The sequence below is a fragment of the Podarcis filfolensis genome (genome assembly GCF_964270895.1).
Source record: "Podarcis filfolensis genome assembly, chromosome: 4".
NCBI classification, from domain to species: Eukaryota; Metazoa; Chordata; class Lepidosauria; order Squamata; family Lacertidae; genus Podarcis; species Podarcis filfolensis.
The window spans coordinates 25245348-25260177 of NC_139607.1; the positions used below are offsets into that span (position 1 = coordinate 25245348).

Below are 14830 nucleotides of genomic sequence, written 5' to 3' on the forward strand. Positions count from 1 at the left end.
ACAAGCCTGATCCCAGCCTTGTCTCCTGAAAGACATTCAGGCATACCCCGAGAGTTCTCCATACCTTGGATAAGGGTCAACACATGCAAATTTACCGTAGTTGCCAAGTACAGTCCATTCAACTCCTGAATGGGGGCCATTAAGGAATTTGAAGGGAAAGCACATATCTCCTTTTTTAAAATAAAAAAGTGATGTCTAAGTGGTCACTCTACATGCGTATCCCCCCCCCATAGTTCAAGGCACCAACAAAATACTTGAAGGGAGAGCAGGCTAACTCATGACACTTAAACAGAGTTGCCCTGTTAAGCAGAGAAGGGGGAGAAAGATGCAGTTCCAAAAACAGCCTCCTCTTTACTTCAAAAACGGAGAGATTTCTTCTCTCCCAGGAACCAGAGTGATCAGAGGCCTGTTAAATAAGCCCTACATTTTCCCCCCCTCCTGTTTCAGACCTGCAGGCAAGAAGAGGAGAAAGCAGCTGAAGACCAGCCAACCAGAACTGCAGGCTGCCACTTCAGACTCTTTCATGCATAAGAAGTGCAAAACATTGCCACCTGTGGAGAGCGCGACGACTGAAAAATACGAGGGGTCAACTGCAATATGTGTATTGTTATGTGTTTATGGCATGAGCCCTCTGGTACTATTTTCAGAGAAACTCTTATTATTGAATGGTGATTTGCTGCTCCTGTTGATAACACGTAAATAAGAGAGATCACAAGGTTGGGAGCACATGCTGTCTATGTAAGGCCATTTCTGCTCACCTCACTGCTTATGGAGTGGGAACTTCTCTGTAGAATCCATGTTTGAAAATGGAAGAAAAGCACATCCATAAATGTTCATGGGACAATTTACTCGGTGCACAGAACTAGTGATTTGGTCAGAATTATAAATGCTGCTGATGTACAGACACACATGGTCTGAAAAACCAAGTGTGGGGAGAGTGCTATTCCTGGTGCCTTATATCTTGCTCTCTACCTGAGGCTGTTTTTGAAGACCACCTTGCAACTGGTAGCTATCAGGCTAGATGGGATCATAGGTCTTTAAAAGCACAATACAGCCTGCCATGAGTTACTGAGGGTGTTAGTGCTGGCATACAAAAAGCTTAAAAGGCTTAGGGCCCAAGTGTCTCTCCTAATACCTAATGCCCCCTTGCTTTGAGGCTGGCAGGAGAGGCCCTCCTGACCAGCATGGTCTGTGGTATGGTGACTTGAGACAGGGCTTCTTCTGTGGTGGCACCTCAGCTGTGGCACCTCAGCTGTGGAATAATAATAATTTCTTATTTATACCCCACCCATCTGGCTGGGTTTCCCCAACCACTCTGGGCAGCTCCCAACAGAATATTAAAAACACAATAAAGCATCAAGCATTAAAAACTTCCCTAAACAAGGTTGCCTTCAGATGTCTTCTAAAAGTCAGATAGTTGTTTATTTCCTTGACATCTGATGGCAGGGCATTCCACAGGGTGGGCTACTGAGAAGGCCCTCTGCCTGGTTCCCTGTAACCTCACTTCTCACAGTGAGGGAACTGCCAGAAGGCCCTTGGAGCTGGACCTCAGTGTCCGGGCTGAACGATGGGGGTGGAGACGCTCCTTCAGGTATACTGGGCCAAGACCAAATGCACATCTTGGGAAAGAGCAGTTGCCATTAATTTTTAAACATGTCAATTGAAGACATGCCTGTTCACTGGTCTTTCAGGAGGTAAAATTTCATTGAATCTAACAGTGTAATTATTGTTCTTGTTGTGCTATGCTGATGTTTTCTTCTTGTAGCTTTTAGATTTTTAACAATTGTATGGCTGTATTTTTACTATGATATCTCAGGCACCTCAGCCTTCTTTGCAGACAGAGCAAAGGAGCATCAAGGTAAATAATAGTAACCACCTGGGATAGCAGATCTCTGTGTGGGTCTTCCTCCTACCACTTTGGGATAGGTAGTCCTTGTACATACCAGGGCTAGGCTGGTATTTTGGCTGTGGCATTTGTGCTGACTCCAGGTCCTTCTGCTATGTCAGACTTTGCAGATTTCTCTGGGCTTGGTATGGGCATATAAGACTCCCTAGTATATATATGTATTAGCTGTGAATGTCTAAAAGTGAAGAATAACTTATTCTGCCCTGCATGTTCAACAGAATTAATTAGCCATGATATTGTATGCATATGTTACAGTTAATAGCAGTGTCAAAAGCAAGCATGATAAAAGGTTCCTGTTCAATAATTAATTATTCTCCCTGCAGTATTGCAAAACCTAGAATTTCTCCTCCTTTAATTATGTTAAGGAGAAGATGTGACCAAAGTCCCTTTTTTTCCATCAGGAATTTGATGTGGTAGCTTAGTGAGTTATAGAAAGTATGCTGAGCTCAGTGTATGTGTTCTACACACAGAAGGGCTGCAGTATAATTCCCATCACCCCTAGCTAACAGGACCAGTGGTCAGGGATGATGGGAATTGTAGTCCCAAACATCTGGAGGGCCAGAGTTTGCCTGTGCCTGGCCTAAAGGATCTACACTGGCTCCCAGTACAGTGGTACCTCGGGTTAAGAACTTAATTCATTCTGGAGGTCCATTCTTAACCTGAAACAGTTCTTAACCTGAGGTACCACTTTAGCTAATGGGGCCTCCTGCTGCCGCCACGCGATTTCTGTTCTCATCCTGAAGCAAAGTTCTTAACGCAAGGTACTATTTCTGGGTTAGCAGAGTCTGTAACCTGAAGCATCTGTAACCCGAGGTACATTTCTGAGCATTGTTCAAAGTGTTGGTGCTGACCTTTAAAGCCCTAAACAGCCTTGGCTCTGTATACCTGAAGGAGCGTCTCCACCCCCATCGTTCAGCCCGGACACTGAGGTCCAGCGCCGAAGGCCTTCTGGCAGTTCCCTCACTGCAAGCAATGAAGTTACAGGGAACCAGGCAGAGGGCCTTCTTGGCAGTGGTGCCCTTCCATCAGATGTCAAAGAGATAAAGAGCTACACAGCATTTAGAAGGCATCTGAAGGCAGCCCTGTAGCAGTTTTTAATGTTTGATGTTTTATTGCTTTTATATGTGTTGGAAGCTGCTCAGAGTGGCTGGGACAACCCTTCCAGATGGGTGGGATATAAATAATAACATGATGATGATGCAGGACCATGAGGGCACTCTTCCCTGTTTCTTTTTCTAGCAACTGGTATTCAGAAACAGAACATAGTCATAAGGGGGAATAGCTATTGATTACTCACAACAGTGAAGTTGGGAGCTAAACAGGTCTTAGACAGGTGAACCATTTCGCCATTTTTTCAGCTGACAGGCTGCATGAATGGCCAGCCTGACGTGCAGAACGCAAAGAAATGTGGTCCTTTGTAAAAAAATAAAATAATAAGTACCTACGGTGAGGTCATAGTGCATTATTGGCAATATTAGCCCAACAATCACCCAGTAATCACCATCACTTACCAATGTGAGCAAGGGCGCATAGACTGGAACTGCCAAGCTACAGTGGCAGGAAGTGGCATTGGGTTATGCAGTTCATGGGGGGGGGGAAATTAGGAGGGAGAAGGAACCCAAGAGCTCAACCAGCAGCATGAGAAGCTCTCTCCACACAGGCCCTGAAAGAGCAACTGTGGCTTTTGAGCAGGCAACATGAGCTGGAGGTGCACAGGAGCATTAAAATAAATTATACCCAATAGAAAGAGAACAAATAATATTAGCCTGGCATGCACTTGTATCTGAGAACTGTAAGTCAACAGAGAGAGAGGGGTGGGTGGGAAGTGGTAGCTGTTCAGACATAGGGCTCTGGACTGGGCTGCGGTTTTGGGGAAGGGCTCTTGGGTAGAAAGGAGGAATTTCTGTACCACCTGATAGCAATGGAATAGCAGAGTGATGGGGAAGCAGAAGCACAGACAAGGGCACGTTGTGTAGTGATCCCCAGCCATACCCACCCATGGGCATGTTGTTCTCAAGCTTCCTTTGGACACCTTTGCTTTACAACCTTTGAAAGCCTTTGGGAATGACTATACTTTGCCCTATCCTACTGTGGTGTGTTCAGAGAGAGACGCCAAATAACGACTGCTGAAATCTGTCCTACCTGTACAGATGAAACTGGATAATCCTCCATAGATGACATCATCGTTGTCTGGTAATATAAATGGACACCTTGTCTGAACCTCCAAACAGTATTGCTTGCAAGGAATTGTGTTGTTGCAGTGAGACTGTGTGACTTCAAAATACTGGGAACAGAGCCAGGCTTTGTAGACAGTCTAAGGAAGAGGTGGGGGGGGGGGAGAGAGAAAGAAAAGAATCAGACATACAGATGAGCCAAAGCAACATCGCCAGGATTAACTATGTATACATTGCACAGCACACAATTCTAAGAGACTCTCACTCAGGTAAATTGCATTACTTTCCTTCCAGTTCCAGAAAATGATTTTCTGAAATGCTTTCTATTTCTTTATCGAATCATTGTCCCATTAATTCCATGAAATACATGCCGGGTTTGCATGTAATACTAAAACAGGCTTTAGCTTTATGTGGACAAGCAAGCTGCAACAACAACTAAGGCTCAGGATCACCTGCTTCCCTTTCCCATGCAGGTGGAAAGAAGACCTGTTTGGAGAATTGGCTTCACTTTGTTATTGTGCCTCAGCAAGACAACCAAACTAAGTCCACTGCTCCCGCATAGGTCCTTCAGGGAGATAGCACCCTACAATGCCCATAGGGCCCAAACCTTACTCTCTGCGTGGCATTCAGTGCCAGTCCTACTCAGAGTAGTCCCACTGAAGTTAAGGAATATGACTTAATTTAGGCTCATTAATTTCAGTAGGTTTATTCTGAGTAGGACTAGCATTGAATCTAAGCTGCTGGGTGCTTCCAGATGAGGCTTTAATATTGCAATCTCAGCTAGTCTTCTCCATTTTTAAAAAAGGAAAGCACTTGGAATCTCTGCCAGGACTTCCTCAGCACGCTGTATTAACTCCCGCTTATCTAAAGTTCTAACCTCACATTAATATGCAAGGCATGGGACTCCCAATGAGATATTCCAGGACCCCAGAATGCAAGACGGTAGAGAGATGAGGAGCTGAGCACATCAGTGAGATGAAGGACTCCATTGCACTTGCATGGGGAAGTGAAGGGAGCAGCTGTGGTATTGGGCAGGGAGAGATGGCCCCTGGCTCTCTCTCATCGGGCCCAAAGATCCCAGATCCAGAATGGGATCGGGGAGCAGAAAATGTGAGCTCATGCGCTTAATTCAGATTTAATATGCCAAAATGCACTGGAACTGTGGTATGGCTGGTGGAGCTTATCTGGGAAATGAATGCACTGGAGAGTTAAGAGCCATTTCCAAACAGCAGCAACACCTGGAGGAAGAGGCGAAACCTGCTTCCTCTTCAGCTACCTTGTTGCCGGCTGCCAGGCCCAGATTTTAAAGTGATTTCTGTCTGCATGTACAGGATTTTGGTCCATTGAATAGTCCCCTTAGCAGAGTGAATGCAAATCAGTTTGGCAAAGTTATATACTTGAACAATGGAAACAAAATACAAGAAAGAGCTTCCAGAAATGATACGCCAATCAGTTTGCCTGCTGCAGTTTCACCATGTAAAGTCAATCACAAATATTCACAGAAGGTGGTGCTGGTTCCCTGCAACTAAAGATCAAAACCCAGGTATAGCAGCTAAAAGCAATGTGCTACAGGGTTCCTTTGATCACTTAGGTGTCATGCTATATAAATTTACTATTTCCATTTTTTTTATCACTTAAACATCTAAACTCTCGGGATGAAAGGACATACGTAGAAACAACTGGAAGGACAATTAATTTGGATTTCATAACAGTGAGCCCTCCACCCCAAATATTTCTGGCAGTGTAGTTCAAGAGCATATTGATCTACTTTTTAAATAACATGCTTAGACGTAATACTTTTCTACCTGTACCAGTTAATCTTCATATATGCTTTCATGAATAGGTTGGGCTTTATACACATTTGAGAACATCTCCTTTCATTTAATCCTATGACCGGGGGTTCAATTTCTAGTTCACCTTTCAGGTGAACGCCATTGCCATACAAGGAAGGCATTCGTGGTGAGTTCCGGGACACGCCCCCCCAAAAAAATAGCACTACCAATGAGCACTTTCACTAAAGTTCACCATCCATATTTGAACAGCAGAGGCATGTCAACAGTCATTCTCAGTAGCTGCTCACAACTGTAAATGTATCCACGACCAGTCGTATTTCACCAGACTATCACACCAACTCGCCAGATTCCATCCCAACGCTCTCTTTCTGGCTTTCTGAGTTGGGATCTTGCTCCACTCGCTATTCACCATATTCTGTTGCCAGGATCTGCCCGTGATCTACGGTCCTCCACCTCAGTTTGCAGGGCTCTGTTCCTGCCAACTAAGTTCCAGCCCAGCGAACCCCAGCATACTTGTTGGCAAGTCTACATGCAAGACCTCTCTCCCTTGGCAGATAAGCAAATGCTGTGTGTACTATGAAGAAATCTACCAACCCAAGAAGTCCACAGATGAACTGCACCCTGAGCTTCTTCTGGAGTTAGAGAACCCCCAGATTACCTCAGGAAACACATTGGCATTACAAGGGCTTCTTTTACAAAATCTTAAACAATATCCCAGAAGATCTTTCTTATGACGGGGCTGAGATTTTCATTTGTAGCTTTGATTTGTTTATACATATGAACCTTAATGTCATAAGCTGCTTTGAGTTTATATGTATATTTAAAAAGTGGGAGGTAATTTTTTTAAAATATAAACAATACACTTAAAAAAAAACTGGGGATGAAGCCAATAGAAGGTATATTTTGTTTACTGGGGGGGGGGTGTTTATTTTTAGATGTTTTTAATCTGTTTCTTTAAACATCTCACCTGCCCAGAGCCCTTAGAAGAGGGCAGAATGCTCATTTAAATAAATGAATCCCAGAAAAATAACTGCCTCATACAATTTCTTAATATTATTATTCTTATCTAAACTGTTGGATGATGGTCATTTAAGCATTTCTGAGAGGATTAGTAAGTACATTTCTTCCACTGGCAATTGTAAAAAGCAGTATAGACTAACTGATTGTTTCTCCTTTTTCCTCTCTGTACCTAGCCTTCACAAAAAGCACAATGAGAACTTAAGGGAGGAGGGAACTGCAAATTCAACAGCTGGGAGCTTGAAAAGGGATAATTTCCTAGAGAACTTGGTTCAATTTAAACCCATTTCATTTTATCTGTTCTGGTTTTAATTTGTGTCAGTAAAAGTTTAATTTCTGTAATTACCCACAAAGCTGTTATATTCAGCTTATTTGCAATGGCAGCAGGTAGTGGCAAAGTTGCTAGGTGACCAGCTAAGAAAAGAAAAAAACATCTATTGCTAATCTGTGGTTTATGATTACCACTTGCAGTTGGATTTTTGTCATTGTACCTTGCAGGGAAAGATATTCCCATTACAAATGCAATATCAATTGCTTAAGGAGAGCTCCCATGTTGTTGTTAGCTTAAACATGTTATTTACAGGCTAAAAAAATCAAGGTGAAACTTTTGTTTTGTTTGGATAAGAGCTTTTTAAAAATTGTACTGGCTTTCGAAACAGCTAGCTATGAAACTAATAACCCTTGTGCTTTCAGTGCCTTGGCTGATCTTATCTCTTATGCATCTCCTGTTGGGAAAAATACAAATATTGAATAAATTATTGCTGTAAAAATCCGACTCCACAGTAGCAAATGAAAGGGGTTTGCTGATTCTCAAGGAGTTACCTAAGAGCAGCTAGGCATTGCTGATAACGGGAGAGGTGAAACCACCCACTCTACAAGTCAATTGCTACCTTCCAACTAGCAGTAGAGGACCTGCTATGCTTCTGCTACTGAGACATCTTAGTGAAGAGTATTCTCCTCCACACTTTGATACATTGTGAGCAGAGGTGGCATATTTTGAGGCAGCTAAGTGGATTTTCTCAGTGCACCATACACTGGTGATGGCATCAGCCTAAGAACAACAGGAACACTATTCTGGGTTAGACCATCCATTTCCCACACTGACCACCTTTCTGGAAAGCAAAGAAGCAGGGCCCGAAAACAACAACTCTCCCTCCAAACCCATCATCTGCTAGTCAGAGGCATATTGTCCCATAAACCTGGAGGCGTCTGTTTATCTATCAGGGCTGATAGAGCTACCATCCTTTTCCCATGCTATCTAAGCTTTACAGATGTTTTGGGAGAGGTGCCTTGGCTGAATGGCGAAGCACATCGGTTGCATGCCAGTGGTCCCAGAATATTTGCCAAAACCCAGAATATCTGCCCATCAGAATAGGCAATAGTGTTCTAAACTTTACATAGTGCTCATAAGAATGCAACAGTCTGCTCACTAAGGCCAGTGACCCAACTAGTCCAGCTTCTTCATCTCACAGTGGCCAACCAGATGCCTATGGAAAACCCAAAAGCACAACAGGTTGTGATTTCCAACAACCAGCAATCAGAGACATACTGCCTCTGACATGGAGGTATCACATAGCCGTCATGGCTAAAAGTGTTGACAGCCTTATATCCCATAAATTTGTCTAATCCTCTATTAGTGCCATCCAAATTGGTGGTCAACACTACTACTTGGGCTCAGATTTCATCATTTAACTATGCACTTTCTGATGACGTAGTTTCTTTTGTCTGTCCTGAATATTCCAACATTCAGCTCATTTGGATGTCTCCAAGTTCTAATATTACAAGAGAGGAATAAAAACTTCTCTATGCCCATGCATAATTTTATACATCCTATAAGACAAACGCATAATCCACATGGCCGTAGGCTAGCAGCCATGACCTCATCTTGGGGCAATGTGTCCCATAAATTTATTGTGCATTGGAGTGTGGGAGGCGAAACTACCCAGATCCTGAGATCTGGAGTGCCTTTTCATTGGTGGCAAACCATTTGAGAATGCCCTTCCCAGAGAAGCTTACTGTACCTAGTGTCTTTTTGTCAATACTATTTTCAGTATGTTTTCAAGCACCTTAGATTCATGTGATCTTAATACACTGGATTCCAGATCTGCTGTGTACATTTAGCATTGTTGTGCATCTTTCTAGTTTTTTACTTGCTGCCACTGACATTTTTAATGCTGCTTTTTTAAAAAAACCTGATCACTATTTAATAGTGATCAGGCAAGGCACCCAAGGGACGTGGGTGGCGCTGTGGGTTAAACCACAGAGCCTAGGACTTGCCGATCAGAAGGTCGGTGGTTCGAATCCCTGCGACGGGGTGAGCTCCCGTTGCTCAGTCCCTGCTCCTGCCAACCTAGTAGTTTGAAAGCACGTCAAAGTGCAAGTAGATAAATAGGTACCGCTCCGGCAGGAAGGTAAACGGCGTTTCTATGCGCTGCTCTGGTTTGCCAGAAGCGGCTTAGTCATGCTGGCCACATGACCCGGAAGCTTTATGCCGGCTCCCTCGGCCAATACAGTGAGATGAGTGCCGCATACTCAGAGTCGGCCACGACTGGACCTAATGGTCAGGGGTCCCTTTATCTTTACCTAGGCAAGGCACCCAGAAAACCTTGTTACTGGAAAACATACAAATACTGTAAGTTAAACTCTTTTGTTGGCCCAGAACCTCCTGCTAAACATCTTTCTTGGGTGATCCCAAGATATTACACTGCAGCTGGCATTTTCAATGTTCTACCGTTTATAGCTGAGAGGAGAGGAAGACTGGAAAATGATTCATTATAAAATAAAGACAATTTGTCCTATCGGTATAAAAATTGGCATGTTGAATTGGCCCAGGGAGAAGTATGATTCTGTTCGAATTTCAGAAATATCTAATGGAAAATGGCTAAGTTATACCTGTTGCAAATATTTTGTTCAAGGTGCAGAGCTCCCACTGTTTGCAATTATTTTTACATCCACCTACAGGTACAGTTTTTAAAACAACTTTGCAAGTTATGAGTATGTGAAAATCACAGATATTTCACGTTACATGCCTTTCACTGGCCTAGGGAAAATCCAAAGTATATTCCCAAAGTTATGAGCTTTCAGAGCTCCCATTTCAAATCAATAATCCAGTCCCCTCCCACACCTCTTAACACAGGAGACAGAAGTTTCCTAAATCTACAGCTATCGGCACACATTTCATATGAGGAAGCTTTCTTTTTCTAATTTGATGTTTTGTTACACATTATTATAAAATGAATCAAAATATCCAATAAGCATACACCATTATCAAAACAGAAATGAACCGAAAAGAGAAATCATTAACATTCAGGCTGTTACCAAAAAAATAAATAAATAAATAAAATTAGAACACCTTCCACATTAGAGAGAAAACAAAAACCCACACAATTACAGCTGATGTGACAACAATCTAAATACATGATGGCTTTTAAACAAATGGCTCTTTACTTGAATCCTGAAGTGTGACACATGAGGACTCTACCAGAATCATCAGAAATATTTGATTCAGCCATAAGAAAGACTGCATCCTAGGCCAACCCCATGTAATGTTCTATAGGATGGGAGATGATAGCAGATGGGAGACCCTATGAGAATCTAATGAGATTGATGAGGCTGCAGCCCTACAGACACTTAAAGGTAAAGGGACCCCTGACCATTAGGTCCAGTTGCAGATGACTCTGGGGTTGCGGCGCTCATCTTGGTTTAGTGGCTGAGGGAGCCGGCGTACAGCTTCCGGGTCATGTGGCCAGCATGACTAAGCCGCTTCTGGCAAACCAGAGCAGCGCACGGAAACGCCGTTTACCTTCCTGCCGGAGCGGTACCTATTTATCTATTTGCTCTTTGTTGTGCTTTTGAACTGCTAGGTTGGCAGGTGCAGGAACTGAGCAACAGGAGCTCACCCCGTCGCGGGGATTCAAACCGCCAACCTTCTGATCAGCAAGTCCTAGGCTCTGTGGTTTAACCCACAGCGCCACCCGCGTCCCTATCATACCTAAACTTTAGTAAAAGAACATAAAGTATAATGTGCATAACATAAGACAGCTAACGACATATTAAAATAGCCAACAAAGCAGCCAGCCGGGTGGGACCAGATTGCTTAGTTGGTTTTTCCAATAAGGAAAGAAGACCAAGACTATTCTCTGGTTTCCCCCCCTGGTTACCAGCAGTGGCCACCATGTTGGAAAGCAAAGTAAGTAACACAGGCCCACCTTGCCAGCTACTACAGCAAGGCCAGTTACATCAAAATAAGCAACACAAGTTTCTGTTTATGAATAGAAAGTGAATATGCACAACCCGTGTTGCAACCACAAGCTGTTGCAGCCAATATTAACCAAAGCACAGCTGCACCCAATAGCTGTCTACCCTGCCCTTCTTGTGAATAGCTTAGCTTTTGCAATTTGGGACCTCCAGAAAGGAAAGAGTTGAAAATAGATACCATAAAAACATTATAGTAAACCAAATGAAGATGGTGTTATCTGGGCTTAGAAACAATGTGTGCATATTACTGCGCACATACAAACTCATATTTTATATTGGGGGGTATGCATAGAAAATAAACGCTGATGTAATGAAGGAGTAGCGTAAATGTTGGATATTCAATTACACTTTATAATAAGCTCGGAGGCTTCAATATTGTTTCATTACCATACACAGCCAGTGTTGTTTATTTGTTTGATTAATATGCTGCTCCATCTTGGTAAATAATTTATCACTGGTAAATAATAGCATACTCCAGGACTATTTCTTTAGTCATACTCTTAGAACCTGGTGTTGGAAAAGTGATTTAAAAGGTTCCAGAATATTGAACATCTTCAGGTATTTGTAGGCACTTTCAGAGGCCCAGGGAGACCTAGGCCACTTCCAGCTTCTAAGGCTCCTAGCGATACTAAAAATGCAAAATGAAAACACAGGAAAATAAAATAAAGGCATGCATATATCCTTTGCAAAATGCAGTAATTATCGATGAAAAATCTAGCTTTGGTACAGTGTCAAAGTTGGTATTTTGGCTGTGTACACACTGTACCTTTAAGGCACGTTCAAAGCATGTTCTTTCCCTCAGTTAAGGGTTGCTGGGAACTGTAGTTCTGTGAGGGGTAAACTACAGTGCAGTCAATAACCAAAGGCCTGCTTGAGATATTATAGCCAGCAAATATGCACAGTTTCCTTCTCATGGGGCAATTATGCACATTCTCCATGCCTGTCGCGGGGATTCAAACCGCCAACCTTCTGATCGGCAAACCCTAGGCTCTGTGGTTTAGACCACAGCGCCACCCAAGTCCCTTTACAGACACTTACCTGGGAGTAGTTCCCATTGAGCTCAGTGGGGTTTACTTCAGAGTAGACATATACAGTACTGGTATGAGTTATCTGAATGACAGCAGAACCATACTGTAGCTTTTGAGAGTCCCAAGAAAGTCCTAAATGCTAGAATTTATAATTCTCCAGCTTCTAAAGACTGTTTTAAGAAATAGTTGCCATGGGGAAATGCAAGCTGCACAGCACACAACACTCATGTAAATGTTAAGGGGGACATAAGTTGAGCAGTTAATATGCATATCAACCAGCCACTGTGCATGTTTCTCAGGCATGTAACTGGCCTTGCTGTAGTAGCTGGCAAGGTGGGCCTGTGTTACTTACTTTGCTTTCCAACATGGTGGCCACTGCTGGTAACCAGGGGGGGAAACCAGAGAATAGTCTTGGTCTTCTTTCCTTATTGGAAAAACCAACTAAGCAATCTGGTCCCACCCGGCTGGCTGCTTTGTTGGCTATTTTAATATGTTGTTAGCTGCCTTATGCACATTATACTTTATGTTCTTTTACTAAAGTTTAGGTATGATAGGGACGCGGGTGGCACTGTGGGTTAAACCACAGAGCCTAGGACTTGGTGATCAGAAGGTTGGCGGTTCGAATCCCCGCGACGGGGTGAGCTCCTGTTGCTCGGTCCCTGCTCCTGCCAACCTAGCAGTTCAAAAGCACGTCAAAGTGCAAGTAGATAAATAGGTACTGCTCTGGCAGGAAGGTAAACGGCGTTTCCGTGCGCTGCTCTGGTTTGCCAGAAGCGGCTTAGTCATGCTGGCCACATGACCCGGAAGCTGTATGCCAGCTCCCTCGGCCAATAAAGCGAGATGACCACTGCAACCCCAGAGCCAGTCACGACTGGACCTAATGGTCAGGGGTCCCTTTACCTTTACCTAGGTATGATAAGGAAGTAAGAACCACACCTATTTAAGTTTCCTCAGTATTTCAATATTCAATATTGCCCTCATGGTTTCAAAGCTTCTGAAAAATTGACATGTCTGCCAAAGGAAAACTGGGTCAAGACTGGGCCCTTACCACAGCAAGAGGACCGATACTGATGAATTGGAAAAATAAAAATGCAGCTCCCTTCTACGATTGGATTGAAGACTTATACAAACTCGCAACATATGAACATGGACTAATTAGACATGGACTAGACATGGACTAATTCAACGATATTTGGAATCCATTCTTACAAATACTGTGCAGTCGTACCTTGGATCCCAAACGCCTTGCAAGTTGAACAGTTTGGCTCTTAAACGCCGCAAACCTGAAAGTGAGTGTTCCATTTTCTGAATGTTCCTTTGGAAGCCAAACGTCTAACAGGGCTTCTGTGGCTTCCGATTGGCTGGAGGAGCTTCCTGCAGCCAACCAGAAGGCAAGCTTTGGTTTCCGAACATTTTGGAAGTTGAACAGACTTACGGAACGGATTCCATTCAACTTCCAAGCTACGAATGTAATAGGTTAAGATCTGGTGAAGTATAATAACAACTTTGTAAAGTATACAGTTTTGGGATCTCTCCCCCCCCCCTTTTTTTTTTACTTTCCCTTCTACATGGCTGCTGTTCTCGTTTTCTTTTTCTCTCTTTTATTTACGTCTCACCATGTTTAGTGCACATATAATTATGTGCTTTTTAACTTTCAATAAAGAAATAAACATGCTTTTTAAAAGAAGACTGTTCCGAGCTAATATGATGTTGTTTCACAAAGTTGCTTTGGGAAGAAATAAAAGCTAAGTCACTGTTCATGTTTCAAAATGTTTTGTAGGTGTTAGAGGAGAGAGGGAAACCACTCAATGGCAGGGAGGCCTATATTTTACCCTGGTAGGGTGAGGGGATACAAAGCCTGCAAAATCAATATCAATCTGTCACAAATGGTTCATAAGTTGCAAATTCTGCATCGAAACAAAGTACTGTTTTCTGAATACATTGTGCCGGGAGACATCATTTTCTCTCCTGAAAGAAGGTAGCCAGCAACACTGAGTAATCCTTGTGTTATCACTAAGACTCAACTGAAAGCTTCTTTATGAGAAACCAAGGAAATAGTCCTTATTATGTCACTCTTCATTTCTCATGTTCAGCTGTAGATCTACATTGCAATAATGTCAACTCTGATTAAATAAGGCCAGCTGGAACTGGAAACTACATAAACAATGCAAGTATAATCAGGATGTATGTAATGTACATTGTTGCAAGCATCCCAGAGAATGTGAGGAACAATAACCCTTAGGTTACTATTAATACATGTTTCTTGATTGTGTTGTTTTCACAGTGTGTCGTCGTGTTATTCTTTCTAACTGCCCTTTGAAGTACGCAAACATGGCAACCTAGAATGTTGACTGTGCATCAAACTACCTGAATGTACAAAGGATCATTTACCCACATTCCAAATACAAAGACTCAGACCCTTTCCCCCTCTTGTTCAGTCTCCTTTTCATTTTCTCCTGCTTTTACATGCCCTTCCTCTCTACTTCTAACTGTTAAACACGGCAAAGCGGTAAAAGGGACAGTATGTCAAACTGCTGGGGTAGAAAGAGTCCTCTGGAGAATTCACACTGAGTGTAGGTCTCAAGTGCAGAATTGTTGCCTCTCCAAAATATGATGTACTGTCTAAGGGTTCGATTCAATAAAACATAGGTCTTG

The 14830-nt window shown here is 42.9% G+C and overlaps 1 protein-coding gene across 2 annotated transcripts in view; it reads right to left on the reverse strand.

Annotated features, from left to right (window-relative positions):
- Positions 1-14830, reverse strand: part of NALF1 (NALCN channel auxiliary factor 1) — a 340027-nt gene that overhangs the window by 11564 nt on the left and 313633 nt on the right. For both annotated transcript variants that reach the window (XM_083610940.1, XM_083610941.1), the window contains exon 2: positions 4049-4220. In XM_083610940.1, coding sequence (XP_083467066.1) covers positions 4049-4220 — 172 coding nt within the window. The remainder of the gene's footprint in view (positions 1-4048; positions 4221-14830) is intronic.